The sequence below is a fragment of the Eubalaena glacialis genome, chromosome 12 (assembly GCF_028564815.1).
Source record: "Eubalaena glacialis isolate mEubGla1 chromosome 12, mEubGla1.1.hap2.+ XY, whole genome shotgun sequence".
NCBI classification, from domain to species: Eukaryota; Metazoa; Chordata; class Mammalia; order Artiodactyla; family Balaenidae; genus Eubalaena; species Eubalaena glacialis.
In genome coordinates, this window is record NC_083727.1 from 94,195,681 (window position 1) to 94,217,683 (window position 22,003).

General features: G+C 39.9%; 1 protein-coding gene across 6 annotated transcripts in view; it reads left to right on the forward strand.

Moving 5' to 3' along the window:
• The first annotated feature begins 292 nt into the window (after positions 1 to 292).
• Positions 293 to 22,003, forward strand: part of FAM135A (family with sequence similarity 135 member A) — a 119,980-nt gene continuing 98,269 nt past the window's right edge. For 5 of the 6 annotated variants that reach the window (XM_061207067.1, XM_061207070.1, XM_061207072.1 and 2 more), the window contains exons 1-3: positions 293 to 547; positions 15,478 to 15,567; positions 16,965 to 17,080. In XM_061207067.1, coding sequence (XP_061063050.1) covers positions 17,004 to 17,080 — 77 coding nt within the window. In that variant the 5' untranslated portion in view covers positions 293 to 547; positions 15,478 to 15,567; positions 16,965 to 17,003. Of the gene's footprint in view, positions 548 to 15,477; positions 15,568 to 16,964; positions 17,081 to 22,003 lie in introns of those variants that run through there. The other variant, XM_061207069.1, reaches the window with a different exon arrangement.

Here is a 22,003-nt window from a genome sequence, read left to right on the forward strand (position 1 = left end):
CTCTCCTCGCCCGCCGCTGGGTGCCAACCACAAGGCACTCACCCTCCTCACAACCGCAGCCGGGCACTTCTAAGGCGCTCGCGCTTTTTATTGACGCAAACCTCCCGTTCTCGCGGGAGCTTGGGAGCGGGAGCCCAGTAGGGCGGACAGAGCTCTCGAAATCTCAGTCGGCTCTGGAGCTGGAGCGGCTGCCGGGGCGCTCGGAACGTGCGGGGGGCGGGGCGCAGGCCGGGGGGGCGGAGCCTCGCTTGGAGAGGGGAGGGCGGACGGGGGCGGGGCCGCGCGGCGGGACCTGTGGCTCCCAGGTAGTGCAGCCGGCCGGGCTCCCTCGGGACCGGGCGACTGCGCATGCTCGCTGGCCGCGCTGGGCCGCTCGTCGGGCGGCGTTGACGACCCGGCTCCTCCGCGGCGGAGGTTGCGGGGCTACGATGGCGATGTGAGGGGCCCGCGGCGGGATGGTGCTGACCCGGGCGGGGCCGCCTTCTTGCAGCGACACCACGGGCTCCTTCGTCCGACGGGCGGCGGCGGAGGCCGAGCCGGGCGAGAGGTGAGCCGCCGACATCCTCCCGTCCCAGCTCGCGACCCCCGCGACCCCCTCCTTGTCCTTCCCGCGGGCCCGGCGGGAAGCGGCCTCCTCTGCGCCCGGTCCGCCCTCGCCGCTCCGGCCCTCACCGGCCGCTCGGGTGGGAGCCGGCGCCGGGCGGCTGAAGGTCGGCGGGGACGGCGGTGCGGACGCGCTCGGGGTGCGGAGCCGCTGTCGCCCGTGCCCTCACTCCTGCCCCCCACCCACCCCGTGCCCCCGGCCCCCCGACCTCGGCCCCCGCCCCTCACTCCTCCTGCCCGCCCCCCTGCGCCCCCAACTGCCCTTCGTCCTCTGCCCATCCTCGCGCCTCCCTCCCGCCCGTGCCCCCCTCGCGGATCCGCTCTTCATCCCCGGTGGTCCCCCGTGGGAGGCGGGGTACCCCTTGCGCGCCTGGACTTCTCTCTCCCCCTCCCCCCCGTGCATCCCTGGGCCGGCTCTTCCCTCGCCGGCCAGGCTTCCTACTCCGCCGCCTCTGTCATTGCTCCCTTGGCTCTCTGATCTTCCCATTAACCCCCTTCGGTGCTTCACCTTCTCTCTCTTGTGTGAGTTGCCGACGGCGTGTTTGGCTTTGGCATCGCGCCGTGCTGGAGTTCGTTCGACGCCCCTCTCGCTGCCTGAATCCTTCCCTCTCGGTCCCTACTTCATCGCCTCCGTCTGACGGCCCCTGTCCTCCAGTCTTTCTCCATCCTGATCCCCTCTCTACTCTCTAATCGTGATCTTTTTTTTCTCTAAAACTTTTTCTTTTTTCTGTTTGCATAGGTCGAGCCTCTTAATGCCAATCCGTTTTACTTCTTATGAAATCTCTGAAGAGTTCTAGTCTCTTTTACTTTCTACCTAAACCAGGTGTCCACTCAGTATACTTAGTTCAGTTGACAATTTAATAAAATCTCTTCCTTTTCTTTCTTCACTGACTGGAAGTATCATCAAAAGAGTGACAGTAGCAATAACCTGTTACACTTACTGATAGAAGCTTTAATTTTTAAGAATTGTGTTTGCCTGACATGTCAAGAAAAGCCACTTGAGGACAGAGCTGATGAAAATATAAAGGCTGACTTCCAAACATAAGGTTAACATTTGGAGATTTTATTGTCCTCCGGGAAATACAGTTGTCCAAGAACTAGTCTTAAATGAAATTTAACAAATTAAAAAAAAATAAAATTAGTTATTAATTGATATTTTATACATTTGCTATTGCAACTGATTGCATCGTTTTTGTGATGGTCTCTGTAATAAATGCATAGTTTTTACTAACTTACAGAATTAGTGTCCTTACTAAAGGAGGAACATGTGGGGACAGAAGTACTAACTTTTTGAATTGGGTAAAAGAACTTTGTAAACAGTTGTGGAAGTTTTTTCCTCCATGGTGATCAAGATTTGGCTTACAAAAAACTTCTCTATGTAAACCATGTTGTAGGATCTTATTTTGAAGGCATCTGCGGAAGCAGTCACTCTCAGTGAAGTTTGCGTTTATTCTAGGGCCGAACAGCAACTGGATTATGTATTTCATTCTGGCATCTCAAAGCAGTCCACAAACAGTAAATTCTTCCTTACGTTGTCTATGTCAGGTAGGAATTAAATTTTTCTGTTTCTGTTGTACAGAAGGGAAGCACCAAGACAAAAATGTGTCGTTCCTTATTTGAAGGTGTATGAGAGGTAAAAGTAGAAGGAGACACTGTTTAGGGTCTGAGGTGGTGAAACCACATCTCTTTTGGAAGAACCAGCAGTTACTGTGTATGGTAGGCGGTGATAAACTCCTCAGCTTTTAAGATTTAAAAAATGATTTTTCCAGTGCAAATAGAGATAAGTGCTGCTTCTGAAGGAAGTCTTCCCATCTTTCAAAGGCAAGTCTTTCTATTTCTAGGTAGCTATTCATTAAAATAAATTCTTACAAATTCCTGTTGGTATTTATAGTGAGTTGATTCTGTGCTCTTAGAAATTAAAATAAAGATTCATGGCGGACAGCGGGCACGGGGCTAGAAATCAGAAGATCTACACTCTTATGATGAGTCATGGCATTAGTTTGTAGAGTCACTTAACCTCTATACCTCGGGTGTGTCTCCCTGTAATACGTGGGTAAACAGGTGGCTGGCTACCCACTAATCTTTCAAAAGCAAAGTAAGCCCTAATCATTTAAACATGCTTAGGGCCACCACAGGCAAAAATTGCAATATAAACTCTTAATTTTTATCTCTTTTAGACTATGTCGTAAGAGTATAATTGAATGCTTAAATCCCAGATCACTGCAATTTAGATGTTTTTTTTTAGATTTCAGACTTATGTGAAAAGTTTAGTAGCATGTGCCATGAACTGTGGACTAGTTTAATGTTCATATGCAGTGAAACAGCCACTGCGGCATTCAGTATGTTTGCTGAAAATGTACATTTACATAAACTGAAAAAGTAAAGTTAACAGGATTTTGGTTACTTCCATAAATTTCTGTTGTCCTATATTTTATCTTTGCTGTGATGTAGACCCTTGAGAGTGGAGGTTCTTTAGGGGATAGAAAGGGCAAGGATTTCCTTTGCTTTGATTCAAAGTATCAAAAAACTGCTTTAAAAGTAAGTAAGAAAAAACTGCTTAAAAGTGAGTTTTGTGATATGTTCATTGTGTGTTTAAATAAATGGATGGAGATGGGAGTATGTAGATCTGAAGTGAGTAGTGTATCGTTTTTTTTTTTTTCCTTGAGTTGTCAGGAAGAAGGTTTAGAAATGAATGTGAGTAAGAAGCAGAGTGGTAATACAGAAAAAAGTGTTCCTAATGGGCCCAGGGGATTTTCAGAAAAATCGGAGAGCACAAGTTGTTTGGCAGGTCTAGATTTTTCAGGGAAATAGAGTGAAACGACTTCACAGTGAGTTTTACCATTTTATTTTCAAAGATTGCCACTTTTAACAGGTTCATACTTGGTTATCAATGATGTGCTAAGTTTAATAACAACCTCTTTTTTCTTAATGGAAATATAAAAGTGTCAGGTCCTTTTGACTTAGGAATTATAAATATTATTTCCATTTGAGAAAACTGAGGCTTAGAGAGTCTGAATTAGAATCCAGGTTACCTGGATCTGTTACCAAAGTTAACAGTATACTGAAGAAAGCAAGAAAACAGAAGCTGTTAAGAAAACATTGTTAGTTTCTTGGAATATTTTTCAGAGAGAGGATTGTGCTTTCTGTTCTGGTTCTGAGTTTTGTTCTCTGTGAGATAACTAGTAAGATGAAATATTTTCAGAATGTTGGGCAGATCCCTGAACTAGGTAATAGATAATGATTGTGGTTCTGTCTGAATTTCTCTTTATGTTAAAAGGAGTAACTAGTTTTGGTACTTTGGGCTATTCTGGAATTTTTAAGATATATAATAACATGATATATTCAAAGATGTTCTCTATTATGTTACTGCCAGGTTTGTTTTGTGGCATATACAACTGAAAAGTTTATATGAACTGCTCTTAATAAATTAAATCCGATTTTCCATGTAATGTCAAAAGTGTCTTTTACCAAGTATCCCATAATGAGCAAGAAAAGTTGTTTCTCAGTTTCTTTACTTCATTCATGTAGTAAGTCAATCATCGAAATACTCTCAGAAGTTACTAACGTTCTTTCTACATTATGTTTAAAAATTATTTTTTCTATGGATTTTCTATCATATTAATACAGTTATCCAAAATTAACAATGTTCTGAGAGTGCTTCTTAATCTAAGTGTCAGTTCTAAGATGAGTAATAATAATATATTTCTCTTTTATTAGACACAACTGTTTAAACCCAAATTTTTAAGAAATCAGAAGATAGCAATGCCTTTAAACTTCAGATTTTGTATTTGTGTGTGTGAGGAATTTGAAGAGTTCATGATTAGGGAATAATGTTAATTACATGGAAAATTGAATATAGTTAATTTATCTAGTGTAATTTTTTCATCAATATTGCGTTCTGATTTCAGGTTTTCTTGTAGTAGGGGCATATTTATCTGAATCTATTTCCTAAAACAAGGTGTGGACTTTAGAATTATACAAGTTTAAATATAGGCCATGAAGTTTGACACTTTTGAGGTATTTGTCCTCTTTTCATTATTTTCTAACTGTGTGACCTTGGATAAGTTATGTAAACTTTTTGCTCCTTAGTTTCTTCACCTGTAAAATGGAGTAATAATAGCGCTTTCAGATTTTTATGAGAATTAAATGCAGTAATAAAAGCTACTGGTATAAGAGTAAGTAATCCAAAAAGTTTTGAGTGTTCATATTTGGTTTGTATTTGATATTGCCATTTGGTCTATATTTGGTATCAACAGGGAAACGTATAGCTTTTTAAAATATAATTTGTCTATCAAGCTGTTCTGCTTATCTTTCCTTTGGAGGATTTCCCTCTTACCCTCTCCCCAGAAGAGAAGAACTTAGTACTCTATTCTCTTCTTAAATATTTCTATAATTAGTGCAGTACGGTATGTGGCCCTCAGGAGTTCGTTTTTTTTGTTTGTTTTTTTAAATTAATAGCTACTTTATTTATTTATTTTTAGCTGTGTTGGGTCTTCGTTTCATGCGAGGGCTTTCTCTAGTTGCGGCAAGCAGGGGCCACTCTTCATCGTGGTGCGGGGGCCACTCTTCATCGCGGTGCACGGGCCTCTCACTATCGCGGCCCCTCCCGTTGCGGGGCACAGGCTCCAGACGCGCAGGCTCAGCAGTTGTGGCTCACGGGCCCAGTTGCTCCGCGGCATGTGGGATCTTCCTAGACCAGGGCTCGAACCCGTGTCCCCTGCATTGGCAGGCGGATTCTCAACCGCTGCGCCACCAGGGAAGCCCAGGAGTTCGTTTTGATGAGTGATGCGTAGCAGCAAAAGGTTCTAGACCGGTGATTTCCCTCACTTTACATGTCCCCTTTACTCTAGCGAGTGTCTTAAGCTCGTCTTCGTTGATAATCACCTTTTAAGATGAGAGATGTCACTGATGAAAGGGTGTTGTGTGTGCGAGTAATCGTGGCGGCGAAAAGAAGATTAGACGCCGTCTGAGTGGTGGTGATCCTCAGTCAAGAGAGTGTCGGGTGGCTTGGCTGTTTTAGAGTAGGGTGTAATCCAGGGACGTAGCATGCTTAGCGCCTGAAGTAGGGAGCTTCCAGAGCTGGGCAGGGTGTCGAGGCCTCAGCCAGTCCTAAAAGGACCTGAATGTAAATCAAGGAACAAGAGCATAGGCCAGATATTTAGACTGAACCAAGCAATGCAGACTTAACCGGCTTAGGTGGCCAGAATTACACCAGAAAGCAGGGTGAGAGGTGCAAGACTAGTACAGACGTCACTGGCTGGTTGTTCTCAGTTTATGGCTGTCTGGTTTGACTTGGTCAAGATTAGCTCACAGACTGTGAGGGCCGGACCCTTGCGGACTGGAGTTCTGCTGGGCCCTAGGTGAGTGGTCCTTAGGAAGGGTGGCGGCTGAGCGTACTTTCGCCAAGAGACGCATCTTCCTACTCTCCTTGGTTTGCTACAGAACTTGAGTGTTACAGGAATCTTGTATTATTCGCAAGGTTATGAGAACAGCATTCTGAAGGCTTCTTGGGGTGCCCCTCTTTGGGGCTTCCTGTTTATTCATGGGAGAAGGCCCAAAAAAATGGACTCAAAATTGACTAGTATTAAATGGATTGAGTTAGCCTCCTTCTAGATCTAGAGGACTTCTTTGTTCCCATCGTATTCCTATTTAACAAACTTGAACTTAACTGTACATGTTTGATGCCCTTCCCTTCACTGGGCCCAGATCCCAAATGTCGGTCTCAGTCCCCAGATATCTGTCATAGAGTGAGTCCCTCATCTGGTTGGGCTTGAATTTGATGTTCCTTCATTTGGTATCACTTCCTATGTGTCTATCATAATGTGAGCATCTCACTACATTGAGTGTGAACATTTAAAGATGTATAGATTTTTGTACACTATGGCCCCTCAGTGCAAGTTTACTACATTATCTAGTGTTCATCTGAAGAACCAGTGATTTTTTTTTTCTAAAGCTAGAAGAAAAAGTGCATGTGCTTTATTCATTGAGAAATGATGTACTGATTGCCAACATGGAGCCTTTCTAAGGGTAAGTTGGTCCATAGGTATTTTTTACCTTATGTGGTATCTTTTGTACCTAACATCTGCATATGATTGGGCATCATTATTTGGGCGGTCAGTATTACAGGCTCTGAACCCATTTGTCCCATGGCTGCTGACTTGGGAATGAAATTCAGAAGCTGGAGCCATTGGCGCCATAATTGATAAAAGTGGTGCCTTTATTTCTTAGGTTGACAAAGGGAGTGTCTGGAATCTCCAATTTGTTCAGCTTCTTTACCCTCGGCCTTAGGAGAAAGAATATCCTCAGAACATCTATTTTGGGCTCATAGTTCAAGAGTCAAGACTGTTAGCTCTTTGCTTTCTGAGAAAGGATCTCATCATCGCCTGTGGTCTCTAGTCTTTTTTAAGGAACCTCTGAACTAACTGTGCCTCTTAGTTTCAGATATTTCTGTGTCCTCTTTTAGGTTTCTGAAACACTCAGGAGTTCAGGCTGAGCTCAAAATGTTTAGCTATTGTTTCAGGATGGGTATTGGTGGTGCAGGAGCATCTCCCACATTTTTCCAGGTATCCACGCCTGGACTCCTCTTTGCGGATACCGGAGGTCTCAGCTGATCTGATGGGTGTGAGAATCCCTGGTCTTAGAAGCTAGGCACAGTGCTTATGCACCCAGCACTGTTTCTGGGGCAGTTCCTGTGCACTCTAGTGATTAAGGAGTTGGCTTGGCATTCCTAGACTAAAATCCAGGAGAAATATGTGAGATACGTGTAATTAAACATGTCCTAGGAGCTACATTTCAGAAAATAAAAACAAACTGATAAAATTAATTTGTATAGTATATTTTATTTAATCCAAAATTTATTAAATAAAAATTTATCCAAAATATTATTTCAAGATGTGATCAATATAAAAAACGTATTAATGAGATATTTACATTCTTTTTCTGTACTAAGTCTTTGAAACCCAGTGTGTGCTTTACATTTACAGTATATCTCAGTTAGTACACTCATCTTTAACAGTTAAAGTAAAATACAGCCCTATGAAAACAATGAAGTTATGTTTAATGAAAAAAATGTCTACACTGCTTCAGTGTTTGGACGTAAATGTAAACGAATTAAAAATTTTAAATTCAGTTCCTTGGTCACACTAGTCGCATTTCTGTTGTTCAGTAGCCATTGTGGCTGCTGGCTGCCATGTGGGATGTAGCGACTCTTGAGGGCCAAGGCCGTCTTCCGGTCTGACAGGTGACCGCGTTCCTCTGGGAATGGGCTGCCTTTCCCTGAGATGTTACAGGGGATTGTCGGGTTTGACTGTCAGAGAAATCCCTCTTCAGACCTAAGAGCCTTTCTGCGTAAGTTTCTCAGTTAGTATCAGGGGCAGTTCCTGTTTGAGGTTCCCCTGTGGCATCTTTGGATTGAGGTTTGTAGTTTACACAGCTCAGTTCTTTCTTAGGGACCTAGGAAATGGCCCAGGCAGGGACTCTTCTTGAACAGACCTCTCAAGTTATTCTGTTTAGGCTACTTTGCCAAGGCCAGGAGAGCAGAGTGGACAGTCTCAGGTAAGCCAGGGTTCCCATAGCTTCAGAGGCGCAGATGAAAGTGACAGATACGAGCTGTCTAGCAGACTGTGCAAGAGGCCGTGAAGCTCACAGCTTCCGGTGGTGCAGGGAGTTCCTGGCGGTGGAGAGTCTCCCAGGCACGTCTGGGTAAAAGGAAAGGCTTCCTCTCTTCAACTTCTTTCCTCCTTGAGAGAGGACAGGCCAGGATTTCCCTGTTTCATGAAAGATTCTTTACCTGATGAACTGAGTGGCATGAGAATCTGTGGAAGTCAGACATTGCAAACTTTGAATGAATTTTTCCTGTAGAGGAATTTGATTTTCACTACACAGGTTTTGTTCTGTCTGTGTTTGTTTTTTAACTAGCTGGCAACATCTAAAATTTAGGAGAAATTTAGGTGAAAACCTTTAGGAAAAACATTTTCAATATCTACTTGGAAATTTAGAAGCCTCTGATGGTGCTGGGCCAGCAAGGATTGTGTGGACCTTAGTAGCAGTTACTCCCTGTGATGGGGAAGAGCGGTTTATGAGGAGAGGGTCCCACAGATCCCCCTGGACTCTGAGAGCGCTCTGAATTTTTCTTTCCTTTCTTTTTTGCCTACTCTTCTTTTCCTTTAGTTTCTTCTCCTTTGAATTTTTTTCTTCTACCAACATATAAAAATAAAAATAATTCTTTTTTGTTTTTTGGGGAGGAATGAAAAATAGATTTATCAGTATTACTCTGTATATATCTGTACACATATGTTTCTACTTAGGGAATAATCAGTAAAAAGGGATGAATTGAGGAAAATTAGGCATCAACAAAAGAACAAAAAGCACAGCAGGATGTGAGAGGAAAAGTGAAGGAAATTGCTAACAGATCTTGGACTTATACTGGTAAAGGAATTTTATCATAAAAGTTTATTCGTGCAAGACTGTTTTCAGTACATCAGTGTAATGATTCCTTTCAAGTCGGTTGGGTTTAAATAGGAGAAAAATACTAGTAGTTAATATTTATGGAATATTTAAAGCTAATTTATTAAGTGTTCCTTAAAATCTTAAATTAAGTGCCTGCCGTGTGGCAGGCGGTGGGGTACAGCTGTGAACAGAGTAGTCAGAATTTCCTGCCTTCATGAAGCTTACATTTTACTGGGGAGAAAGAATGAAGACTACTAAGTAGAATCTTTGGTTTGTTAAATGGAGATTAGTGCTGAGGAGAAACAATAAAGGAGGAAAGAGATAGGGTGTGTCAGGAGAGAGAGTCCTGTTTTAGAGGGTGTGGCTCGGAAAAGCCTATTTGAGAAGTTAACGTTTGAATCAAGACTAGGAGGAGTAGAGTGAGTCATTTGGATATTCTGGAGGGAAGAGTGTTCCAGGGAACCACTGCAAATGCCCTGAAGCAGGAATCTCTTTGGTGTGTGTGGGGAATAGCAAGGAAACCATGTGACTGGAGTGGGCAGACTGGTAGGAGATGAGAACAGAGAAGTGATGGAAGATCTAGATTCTATAAGGTTGTCATACAATCCATTGTAAGGCACTACTGCTGAACGTGGTGGGAAGCCGTTGGGGGTTTGAATCAGAACAAAGAGAGACAATTTGAATTATTTTCAAATAATATATGTCATTATATAGCATTTTATATCATTACTGTATATAATTATATAACATATAATTATTAATATATGTAATACATAATATAAAAGATCATCTGCCTTCCTCTTTGAAAATAGCCTGGAGGGGGGATGTATTACTTAGGGTATAGGTTAGGTACAGTTGCTGTAATAAAGAGTTATAAGACATAAAAGTCTGAACAGCCTAGATAAGTTCGACATCTGTGCTCTATGAAACCATTCAGGAATCCAGAATCTTTCCATCTTTCTGTTTACCATTCTTCAGGTTTTGTCCTAATCTGTGTGGTCAATACTGGGTCACTATTAAGAAGGTATTCTGGCCTGTAAAAAAGGGAAGCAATGAAGTCCAGGGCAAAGAATTTCCTTTTAAACAAATGAGGCAGACATTGCATATATTGCTTCAGTTTGCGGTCCACAGAAAGGATCGATTGGCCACGCTTGCCTCAAGGGTGGTTCGGGGACGTAGTCTCCGGCTGGGTGACCATTCAGCAGTGAGGAAGAGGAAAACAGAAATGACAAGTAGTTGACCACAGTCTTGCAGTTCGGCACCAAATATCCATGTGTATCCTTCATCCTACCTATTGAAAACACTCCAGCTCCCTTTCTCAAAGGAGACAACCCAGGTGCAATCCTCTCGTTGCACTAATCCAACTAAGGGATCAGTACTTCCTGTCAGATCCGCAAGTCCAGTGACCTGTAGACAAAACAGTTATTTGTTCCTCCCTTACCCCTCCCACATACACTGAACATATCATGGTGGATCAGAAACAGGAAAAGAATAATAAAATTTTCCATTTGGGTAAGTAAACAATGAGAGACACATAGAGGTCTCTGGTTGAGAGTAATGCTGGGCAGTAATGGTGTAGCATCTATTATCCTTAGTTCTGCTTTCTGGTAAGAATGCCTATATTCATTGCACTATGACCCCTGTCTTTGCTGTCTGGGTGTTTCTTCCTTATGTTAACCTCCATGACCACATCTGAAGTTGGTATTGAAAATGTCCCGACTTTGGAGGGTGTACAGCTTTCATAGTCAGTTTCCTGCTACTGCAGGCTTGCTATCCTGCAAGTGACATGGTCACAGGTGTTTGTAGGTTAGCTTATAATTTCTCTGACAAATACAATTCTCTCAAAAATATAGTAGGAGTCTTTTATGTTTGTCTCCATTCCGTTCTGGTGCCAGTGACTATAGCAAAATTGTTTCCTGGTGTAGTTCTTAAGCCTGCCTTATTTACTGCTGTCTGTGCGCTGACCACTTTATCTCATTCTAATGGCCACTGTCTTGAAGCCATCTGAAACAGCAGGCATTGGGGGGGTGGGATGGCAGCACCCTAAAATATAATCTTAGCCACAGCGCTAGATTCCTTCGTTTCATCAAGAAGTCTTAAAAGTTCTGCGAAAAATGCCATTGGTAATTTGATAGGGATTGCATTAAATCTGTAGATTGCCTTGGGTAGTGTGGTTATTTTAACAATATTGATTCGTCCAATCCAAGAACAAGGTGTATCTTTCCATCTGTTTGTGTTGACTTCAGTTTCTTTTGTCAGCATCTTATAGTTTTCAGAGTGCAGATCTTTTGCCAACTTAGGTAGGTTTATTCCTAGGCATTTTATTCTATTTGAAGTGATGGTAAATGGGATTGTTTCCTTAATTTCTCTTTCTGATAGGTAATTGTTAGTCTGTAGAAATGCAACAGATTTCTGTATATTAATTTTGTATCCTGCAACTTTACCGAATTTATTGATGAGCTCTAGTAGTTTTCTGGTAGCATCTTTAGGGTTCTCTGGAACAAAAAATTTTAAAACTTGTATGGAAACACAAAAGACCCCAAATATCCAAAACAATCTTGAGAAAGAAGAGCAGAGCTGGAGGAATCACACTCCCTGACTTCATACTATACTACAGAGCTACAGTAATCAAAACAGTATGGTATTGGCACAAAAACAGACACATAGATTGATGGAACAAGATAGAAAGCCCATAAATAAACCCACACTCTTATGGTCAATTCCTCTATGACAAAAGAGGGAAGAATATACAGGGGAGGAAAGACAGTCTCTTTAATAAGTGGTGCTGTGAAAACTGGACAACTGCATGTAAAAAAAATGAAATTGGAACATTCTCTAACACCATATACATTTAGGATTAAAGACCTAAATGTAAGACTGAATGCTATAAAACTCCTAGAGGAAAACGTAGGCAGAACACTCTTTGACATAAATCATAGCAATATTTTTTTGGATCCATCTCCTAGAGTAATGGAAATAAAAGCAAAAATAAAGAAATGGGACCTAATCAAACTTAACAAGTTTCTGCACAGTAAAGGGAACCATAAAAAAAAGAAAAGAAAAGGCAACCTACAAAATGGGAGAAAATATTTGCAAATGATGCATTTGACAAGGGCTTAATTTCCAAATGTACAGCTCATACAACTCAACAACAAAAAACCAAACAACTCAATCGAAAAATGGGCAGAAGACCTAAGTAGACATTGCTCCAAACAAGACATGCAGATGGCCAATAGACACATGAAAAGATGCTCAACATCGCCAATTATTAGAGAAATGCAAACCAAAACCTCAATGAGGTACCACCTTGTACCGGCCAGAACGACCATCATTAAAAATCTGCAAATAACAAATGCTGGAGAGGGTGTGGAGAAAAGGGAACCCTCCTAACTGTTGGTGGGAATGTACGTTGATGCAGCCACTATGGAGAACAGTATGGAGGTTCCTCAGAAAGCTAAAAATAGAATTACCATATGATCCAGCAATCCCACTCCTGGGAATATATCTGGAGAAAACCATCATTTGAAAAGGTACATGTACCCCTATATTCATAGCAGCACTGTTTACAATAGCCAAGATATGGAAATGACCTAAATATCCATTGACAGATGAATGGATAAAGAAGATGTGGTACGTATATACAATGAAATACTACTCAGCCATAAAAAATGAATGAAATAATGCCATTTGCAGCAACATGGATGGACCTAGAGATTATCATGTTAAATGAAGTAAGTGAGACAGAGGAAGAAAAATATCATATGGTATCACTTATATGTGGAATCTAAAAACAATGTTACAAGTGAACTTATTTACGAAACAGAAATAGGCTCACAGACATAGAAAACAAATTTATGGTTACCAAAGGGGAAAGAGGGGGGAGGGATAAATTAGGAGGTTGGGATTAGGAGATACAAAAACTGCTATATATAAAATAGATAAACAGCAAGGACCTATTGTATAGCACAGGGAACTATGTTCAATGTCTTGTAATAAAGTATAACGGAAAAGAGTCTGTAAAAGAATATGTATATGTAACTGAATCACTTAGCTGTACACCTGAAGCTAATACAACATTGTAAATCAACTATGCACCAATACAAATTTGTTTGTTTTGAAAAATAAAGTCTTAATAGAAGTCTTTGAGAAAAGTACTAATAATCTTATCTCCTGATAATGCAGGTACTAAGGACCCAAATCTCTATATTTCCTTCCATCTTACCTTGCAAACTGGCCAGTTCTTGCCTGAGTAAATGCAGCAAAGAACCACTGACACACACAAATATTGTGGTTCTTTTCACCTACTTTCCCTGAAGTTCTGGGCTTTTTATGGGCACCAAGTTCTGTAAGTTAGGGTAGGCAACAGTTTATGGAATGTTTTGCTCCATTATAACCAGGTCACCATTATCCTAGTAGTATCTGTTTCCCTGTTGCCTGCTACCCAGTGACTTAGCCATTGCCACATATTTTAGGATTTTGTTGTGGCAGTACTCTAATTTTGGTATTAATTTCTGGGTTAAGGAAAAGGCTGCTGTAAAGGGATCCAAAAGTAAAATGGCTTAAATGAGAAAAAAGTTTATTTCTTCCCCAGATAACAGGCCCACTAATTTAGGTGGTAGGGATGCTATATTCCATGAAGGAAATGAAGACACTAGAGGGGTAACTACCAGAATGTTGGATCTGGGCTCAGATCCTCAGCCTTGTTTTAACCATTGTGCTGTACTTATGTATATTTATCTCTTCCTGGTGGCTAGTGAGCGCTTTGAGGTGTTGGGAACTTAGCTATGCCTTGATCTCTTGCATTTCCTAGCTTATAGTAAGTGTTCAATAAATGTTTGAATGAATGAATACCTGTTTTATATCTGAGTAAGTTAAGGCATAGAGACCTAAGCAAACTTGAGTCACAGGGCTGGATCATGATCTGAACCCTGCACACAAGAATATATGTACAGGGGAAGCTGTCTCAGAGAAGAGGCTACTTCCATGAGATGGGGCATATCTTATATAAAGGTAGTATCGTTTTGATCTCCTTAGGAATAGTTACTGTAAAAATCTTTTGATGTGATTATTAAGGTTTAAAATAACAATTATGGAACGTGGTAAAGTCTATATCTGTATGATGGAGAGAAGAAAAAAAATGTATGAAGAAGAGAGAATGTGGTCTTTAACATTTTTAGTACCTAAATAATTATACCAAGGGCAAAAGACTTTTTAAAAATTTAAGCAATAAATATTTGGAGTGTGAAAAAACTATCCATAGCATATCCAGGCAACCTTTTTCGTCAAAATATTTTAAATAGCTCATAGCATACGTGTGTATGTATATACACACACATTTCACATATCTGTGTGTGTGTGTGAAGTTTCAGAAATCACTCCACCAAGGGAAATACATATTTTTTTAATTAATTTTTATAGGAGTATAGTTGCTTTACAATGTTGTGTTAGTTTCTACTGTACAGCAAAATGAATCAACCATATATATATATATATATATATATATATATATATATATATATATATATCTCCATCCCCTCCCTTTCGGACTTCCTTCCCATTTAGGTCACCACAGCGCATTAAGAAGAGTTCCCTGTGCTATACAGTAGGTTCTCATTAGTTATCTATTTTATACATAGTATCAATAGTGTATATGTGTCAATCCCAATCTCCCAATTCCTCCCACCCCCGCCTTTCTACCCTTGGTGTCCATACATTTGTTCTCTACATCTGTGTCTCTATTTCTGTTTTGCAAATAGGTTCATCTATACCATTTTTCTAGGTTCCACGTATATGCATTAATATACGATATTTGTTTTTCTCTTTCTGACTTACTTCACTCTGTACGACAGTCTCCATCCACATCTCTAAAAATGACCCAATTTTGTTCCTTTTATGACCCAGCAATCCCACTACTGGGCATATACCCAGAGAAAACCATAATTCAAAAAGATATATGCACCCCAATGTTCATAGCAGCACTATTTACAATAGCCAGTACGTGGAAGCAACCTAAATGTCCATCGACAGAGGAATGGATAAAGAAGATGTGGTACATATATACAATGGAATATTACTCCGGAATTACATAATTTAAAATGGTGAATTTACATCTTAAAAATGAATAAGCTTATACTGTTTTGGGTATTCATGAAGATTGTTTCTGAATCACTGGACTCAGAAAGCACTCCTTTATTATTGTACTTTGAAGTATATACAAGTGAATCATAACAAAGATATAATAGTTAATATTTATATGTGAAACTGTGAATGAAAACATCTCTAAAACTTATTCCTAAGCCTTATGGAGGATATGGATCTTTTAGATAAATTGAAAATACTAAGTAACTAACGAAGCATAGGTTTCCTGAAAATGGACATTTTTATGTCTGCTATTTTGTTTGAGATGTTATTTTTTCTTTCTCATAGGGGGAACAATATTTTTTTAGCAAGAATCAGTAACTGGAAGTACAACATTGGTTATTTAATGATATTAAAATGAAGTTTTGATCAGCAGAGGTAAGAATATGGCATTTAATTCATAATAGATCAAAATATTTGCCAGATTCCTATGAAGAACTATTTTAAGAACTGAAGGGTCTGAGAATTTGTCCCACGTGCAAAGTGACAAGTTAGCCTGCTGCAGCGCCATGGATGTGGGCAGGAGACATGAGATTCCTGGATCAGAGAAAATGATAGTTTATATGCATGGCAATAGCAGTGGCTAGAGTATGAGGCCCCCTGCGTAAGAGTAGGTTGAGTTATGGAGGGGACCCCTGAACTGAGGAGCCCAAATCTTTTATGATGGGCAATGAGCCTGCTGACTTGTGCCTCAGGGGAGACTTTATTACATGGCGCAGTAAACAGAGCTGCCCTTAATTCCAGTGTGAGACACTGTCTCTGACTCCTAAGACTGTTTGCTAAACATATGTCCTTGAAAAATAGTCCGGAATAAAGGCAGTCAGTGCCTCTGCTTGCAAGACATGCAGAAACACAAGACTCTCAGAATTGTCTTTCAACACTCTCTTACTCCAAACTGCTTTTTAAAGCATGTGTCACTGATAAGGATAATTGTAATAATGCTTTTTTGAAATAGTGTGAAGTTGGAAACCACTGAAATACCCAACAGCAGGAGATTGCTTAAATTATAACATTCACAGTATAATAGTTATTAACTAGGTGTTCATCAAAAAAGTGAAATAAACAGGTTATAAAATGTACATGCAGTTTGATCCTACTTTTATAGAAATTGTACAAATGTACACACGTATGAAGAATATATACCAAAGTGTGTATTTCAATGGATAGAATTGTGAATGTTTTTTTGCTTGTCTATTTTTTTTAACCTCTTGAAAATGAACACTTTAGGCTTTTGTAATGAGGGAAAAATTTTTTTTGAATTTAAAAATGAACAGTCAGTTAAGAACTTCACCTGACAGAGAAAAAGCTTCATGAATTTAAATGAGAATTAAATACTGTTAATTCTTTTGTTTTGACTCTGAAGTTGCCTTTATATGCAGTGTAGAACTAGAAGAGAATAATTAGGTAGCTTAATTTTTTCTTCAAAAGTTACTGTTTTATCTATGATAAAGTCAGAAGTTACTTTTAGCAATTTGCTATATTATTTATTATCACATAGTTGTCACGAAGGGAAACAAATCTTAGAAAATGCATTCTAACGGCGTATCTTCTAGAGTAGTGCTATTTAGTAAGTATTTCATTAGTAAGTATATTTAGTGAGTATAGATTCTGGTGCTATATAGTCGACAGGCTAACTTAGGAGCACTGAATTAATTAGCTTCATTTTTATTTCCTGCCTATGTACATACTCTGAAATATGTTTAATATTAGTGATTTTGTAAGTTGGCATTTTTATTGTGCTTCTCATGATTTTTTTTTTCCCTTCTTTAACCAAGGTGCTGTTACCAGATTTGTCTTCTGAGTATAAATTAAAAATGACTGAAGTTCAAGCAATGGTAGAATTCTCCGTGGAGCTAAACAAGTTCTACAATGTGGATTTATTTCAGAGAGGGTTTGTATTTTAATGTGAAAATTATATATTTTGCATAAGATAAATTGTACAGTTTTCATTTAAATTTAATTACATATTTTTGTTCCACCATATATAAGGAAAACAATGAGCTATGTTCAACTATTTTCTCAGAGAAATTTTATTGCTAAATATATATTTGAGTATATTCACAAGGATTTAATGATAATGCTGGATATATGTAACATGTGTTTTATGAATTTGTACTGAGCATTGAGAGGATTTTAATGAAAATGTTTAAGATCTAATTTCTGCTTTTTCAAAGCTAACAGTGTGTGGGGAAAATAACATATATACCCAAAACACAAAATGTTGTAGGAACACAAAATGTTGACTCCTCAAAAAGTATATATAGAAAGTGCTCCAGGAATCAGAAGAGAAAGATATCTTTCTGGGCTCCTACGTTAGGAAAAGCATAATGGAGGGATAGGATCAAGGTATGGATAAGATTGATAGGCAGAGGATAAGGTGAAAGACCCTCTTAGTAGGAGAGTGCATCATGAATCAAGTCTCAGAAACAGGGATGAACAGGTTATTTTAAAGAGTAGTAGGAGGTTGGATAGTCTCTAGTAGAGTTGTGGAAAGATAGTAAAGAGAGGAGAGGTTATGTTTGTGAAGGGCTTTTGATGTCTGGAGGGATTTGGGTAGCCATTGATGGTTTCCAAGGAAGGATGAAATTGTCACTGTTATTACAATCAGCACTTACTGACATGATGAAGAGCATGATGATATTGGATGGAGGGTCGTGTAGAAGAAATAGAGGCGCAGGGAGCAGTGTGGAGGTGCTCACGATGTCTCAGGATACAAACCTGAATTCCTGTGCTGGCAGTGGTAGCGGTGGGGCTGTGACCGACCGGGGTAGGATGAGAGAAATCTTCTGTTGTTCGTCTGTCTGTCTTGGCTCTGCCATCTTGTTGAAAAAAACAGACAGCTGTGCTCTGCTCTGCTCCACGTGGTCTCTCAGGACAGCCTGGGCTTGTTCTCATGGTGGAGGCAGGAGGCCAAGAAAGAGCAGAAGTGGCGGGGTCCCTCGTATTGGCACACTTCCTTCCTCACTGCATTCTGCTGCCTAAGCAAGTTGCAAGGCCAGGCCAGGTCTGGGCCGGTGGCTCTCTGGCCAGTGAAACTCAGTGTAAAACTTTATGTCTGATATAGTCCATTCCATGCTCTGAAACCCACACCCACAATTGTTTATTGAGACGTGACTGCTCTCTCAATGAATCACTACTATTTGGAGGTCAGAATTCTGTGGGATCACGCCCTTTCACTTCCTAAAAGCCTTTTTGTCAAGCTGAGAATGTCTACTTAGACACTGCCCTTAACTCCTTTGGAGATCTAAGAAAGGGATTTACAGCCACTCCCTTGATTAGATCTTTGTAAGCAGTTTTATTTTCCTCCCCAGGAAGTCTTGGTTCCTCTAGATTCTGCTTGTGAAATGATCAGGTCTTTCTTTAGCTCATCTCTTTCTTGCAAAACCTTACTACCTTTGCTAGGAGCAACCAGGTGACGTTTCCAACATTCTGCCAGGAAATTAGCTTGCTCGAGTCCAAAAGTTTCTTAAGTACAGTGTCTGACTTCTTCTAAGTTATTGTTTGAAAGCATACTGACCAAAAGTTTATCACTACAAAACATGGGTCACTGTTTTTTAAGTCTCCTGTAGTTTCTACATTATTTTTCTTGCCTCTGTAATTGTAACTAACCGTTACTTCGGTCCCAAAGTCAGTGCCACATATTTTAAGTTTCGTTAGTACCCATTTCGTATTAGTTATTTATTGCCGCAGTAATGCAGCTGACAACAAACACAAAGCCTCAGTGGAATCACAGCAGTAAGCATTTATTTTTGCTCACAGATCTGTGGATCAGCTGAAAGGTTCTGCTGATCTGGGCTGGCCTGGTTCATCTTGGCTGGGCTCACGAATTCACAGTCAGCTGGCAGGGGGCTACCTGGTGCAGAATGGCCCCACCTGGGTGCACTCAGCTCTGCTTTATCATCTCTCATCCTCCAGCTTATTGTCATAGAGGAGGCAGGGATCCAAAGAGAGAGAAAGAAACTGTACAAGAAGACGTTTTAAGACCTAGGCTTGGAACTAGCTCACTGTTATCTCCTCCACATGGTACTGCCCAAAACAAGCCATAAGGCCAGCCCGGATTCAAGGGATGGGGAACTACACTCCACTTCTTAACGGGAGTCTTATTGCGAGAGTGTGGATACAGGGGTGGAGGAAGAAATTGAGGACATGTTAAAGTCAGTCTACCACACACTTTAGCATCTTTTGGGTTTTGTTATTAATTTCTGTGAGGTATTTTGGGGAATAAAGAGTAGGATTTAATGAGTGACTCCATGTGGAGGATGATGCAGAGGCAGAAAAAGCATTAAAAACTATGTGTGTGGAGGGTGAATTTACATGACCTCTAGGGTTACCTTGAAATAGCTCAGCAAAGAAAACAATGAAGATATGAATCAAATATGGCAAGACCTTTTTCACAGATGAAAAATGGGCAGTGGGATATGTGTGCACTGTTCTACCTTTGCAAATTTAGAATTTTTAAAGAGAAGAAATTTAAAAAGATAATGCCGAAGTTTCAAATCACACTGACTTGGACAATATTAGTGATATTGAAATAAGCAATGAAGTTGAAGAGGGGCCATGGTGTGGGACTCAGAATTGGTTCATTTCCATATGTTGAGTTTGAGGTAAGATACCAAGTAGAGATAGTTCATAAATAACTGGAGGTTTGGAACTGTGGAGATAAGGACTAAGTGAACTGTTGTTCCATTTTATTGTCAGCCGTCGTAAACATAGCACGTATGATTGCTGCTTTCATTAATTTTCTGTTATTCTGCAATCTAGTTTCCACATCCATTGAGGACTTTTGAAGAATATTGTTATGTTACTGATCTTTCTAAAATCTAATAATTAGAGGCTCATTGTCTTTAGATATATTGCTTGACTTGTTTATTTGTAAGAATATTTTCAAGGATATAATTTACTCTTTTCTATTCTGATTTATCAGTTCCTGCCTTTTAAACCTTTTCTTTATGCTTCTTATTGAGTCTTTACTACCTTTGCCATAAGCAAGTTAATTTAGAGCTCGTGTTTGGCTGTTACGTTAAATAACTGTCGGCTTTGATAGATAAACAGATAAATTTATCTAAATTTATATTTAAATGTTAGGAAATAGAATGTATCTTTTCCAATTTATTTTCTGATTTATGAAATGACTGTTTAGGAGACTGAGATGAGAAACTTACAAATTCAGGTAATGAAATGCAGGCAGAACGCAGAGAGACTGCACGTTCAGCTCCTGACCACTGCAGTAAAGTGGGTATTGCAGTAGAGTCACATGAAGTTTTTGGTTGCTCAGTGCATATAAAAGTGATGTTTGTACTAAACCGTAGTCTGTTGAGTGTGCAATAGCATTATGTCTAAAAACACAATGTACATACCTTAAGTAAAAAATACCTTAATGCTAGAAAATGCAACCGTAACGTCAAAGAGCACCAATCATAGATCACCATAGCAAACATAATAACAGTGAAAATGAAATATTGCAAAAATTACCAAACTGTGACACAGAGACACGAAGTGAGCAAATGCTGCTGGGGAAAATGGCACCGATAGGCTTGCTCGGCACAGGGTTGCCACAGACCTTCAGTTTGTAAAGAAACACATTATGTGCGAGGTGTAATAAAGTGAAGTGTAATAAAACGAGGTCTGCCTGTAGTCCTGTGCAGTATTTTACTTCAGTGCTTTTAAAATAACATCAATAAATATCTTACTGAACAGCACTAGAGTCATAGCCCAGCGAGAACTAAATGGAGGTGGAGTTTGAGGAAGCGCTTCTTGTGCACGTTTGGTGATGGTCCTTGTCCTGCGCGCCCACAGTGTGTAGTGTTTAATTTTGCCACCGTTGCTGTTACACGGTAAGGAACCGACTAGGCAGGGCCTAAGCTGTAGGCAGGCGCAGAAGAGAGAGGACATGTGGCATCTGACTAGGTCTGTTTTTACTATAATTACATTGTTTTTCCTTAATGGTAAACCAATAGCCCAGATACTAACAATCTAAAGAAAAACTAGCTGTATTTTCATTTTAACCTATTCTGTCTTTTTTTAAGTATGGTAGATTGTAAACTCTGAAAAGAAAATTGAGACTCTACAGCACTGATTATAAATTTGATGTTATTAAATGGTATGTGGGCGTATGTCTTATATAAATGAGAGATATAAGAACTCAGTGTAACTAACTTGTTTTGAGTTGTTTATTATACTAGAAGTACATGATTACAAGTTGGTGGACTTCCCAATTGACTCTATTCAAAATTCGTTTATCAAGAGGGCTCCAAAGGGGGAGGAGAGATCGCCTTTTAAATATACAGGGAAAAATGTTATTTAAACACCTGTTCTCAACAGCGTAAAGGATAAGAGAGTGGGATTAAATTGAAGCTGTAGCAATTTCAGTTAGGTATTAAACTGGAGGGGAAATTTCCTCTCTTTGGAGACCATTGCAAAATGATGAGAACATCTTTTTCTGGAATTCTTTAGGATATTGCTATTGAGTACTCATCTGCATACAGTTTGTTACTAATTCAAGAAGAAGTGAGGCACTTTTGCCAGAATGTAGATTAATGCACTGCTTTCTTCAGTGAGAAACTCTTGCTAGGAAGAAAAAAAAAAAAAAAAAGACTAGCTAAAACAGTGTGTTCTGAGATGGAGTCGGTTTGCTTTATTTCACTGCAGGTTGGTAACATGTCACAGAGATGCGCCAGTGTACATACCACAGTTTAAAGAACACAGCTTTAGAATATCAGTGAATGGCTTCTAGAATGGAGTTGAGTTTAATTCATTTCAGAAGGAAGCAAATGGACTAACGTTAGGTATTCTCAAATATTTAGAAAGTGTGGGA